At 42.2% G+C, this 1,200-nt stretch overlaps 1 protein-coding gene across 1 annotated transcript in view; it reads right to left on the bottom strand.

Moving 5' to 3' along the window:
- The window catches only part of LOC101845939 (mucin-5AC), a gene marked incomplete at its 5' end in the record, with an annotated part of 30,275 nt that extends 29,319 nt beyond the window's left edge, over window positions 1–956 (bottom strand). Inside the window, 1 exon segment of the mRNA XM_013084556.1 lies at window positions 898–956. Coding sequence (XP_012940010.1) covers window positions 898–956 — 59 coding nt within the window.
- Window positions 957–1,200: the final 244 nt, after the last annotated feature.

Below are 1,200 nucleotides of genomic sequence, written 5' to 3'. Positions count from 1 at the left end.
ACCATCAACCCCTACTATATTCTATTGTCCCTCAAATATCCCCTATAGCCTAGATAATCTTGAGCCACCTGCTTCGACATTCCTTTCCATATCGTGCCGGAGACGATGGAAGTCAATGCTTTTTTTTTTAACATTGCATTGTAGATAAACGGGATAGGCGGCGCGGTCAGATCATATGATACCATAGGGCTGTCGTGCAAATGACTCTGGTTTGAATCCTAGATCAAGCATTCTTGAACGTGTGTTGTATGAAAAGGTTTGAAAGTTCTGCGCTAACTGGTCTCGGCTCTTGGAGACAGACGTCCACACCGAAGATCACGTCTATTAAACAAGCTTGCAGTTACGAAAACGTAGATTAATCCGTACAATACGATGCGATTTGGTACCCAAAAGGCAGTTCAGACATCAAACGAGTGCCGAGTGATTCCACGATATGAGTATTATGAGGACGTGTCGACTACAAGTCATGATTATTATGTGTAAAGAGAAAATAACGTATGTATTGAATATTTTTAAAAAACGTACGCGTATGTCCTTAGCAGTAAATAGCAGTAAAAGTTACTGCGCAAACATTTATTATGCCACACTTTTTCATTTTATAATAATGAGTTGAATAGCAGCTCATGAAAGGAATAATATCAAAATATGTGACTATGAAAACCTTTCGGGATAAGGCTTGACATTCTATGAGCATTATACGACAACACCGAGGCGAAACAATAACCGTTATAAAAACTTTATGCTTGAAATACAAGTCTCGACAACATTTCGATTTGATGGACAAACAATGGTCGTAAAGTTTTATTTCATCTCGGTGTCAAATCCGAGCAAGTGTCGTTTCGTGAGTATGGACTTCCTGCTTAAGGCAGGCCACGACGGGTTAAACACGGGACGTACCTGGTGATCACTGGGGGAGAAGGCTTCATCGTCACTCTGGTCAGTGCCCGAGTCTGGACCTGTGAATAGAGGAGACGGTCACTGTGAGATGGCGGGAGTCATACAAGCACAAGGCTGTACTACAGTGGGAACAAAGACATAGTGTTATTAATATGGTATGGTAAAGTATGGTATGGTATGGTATGGTATGGTATGGTATGGTATAGTATGGTATGGTATGCATGGTATGGTATGGTATGGTAAGGCAGAGTAGGGGTATGGCGTGGTGTGGTGTGGTGTGGTGTGGTGTGGTGTGGTGTGGTG

Source organism: Aplysia californica, unplaced genomic scaffold (assembly GCF_000002075.1).
Source record: "Aplysia californica isolate F4 #8 unplaced genomic scaffold, AplCal3.0 scaffold00302, whole genome shotgun sequence".
NCBI classification, from domain to species: Eukaryota; Metazoa; Mollusca; class Gastropoda; order Aplysiida; family Aplysiidae; genus Aplysia; species Aplysia californica.
The sequence above is the reverse complement of the archived record's forward strand: the minus strand, read 5'-3'. Positions and strand labels throughout refer to the sequence as shown.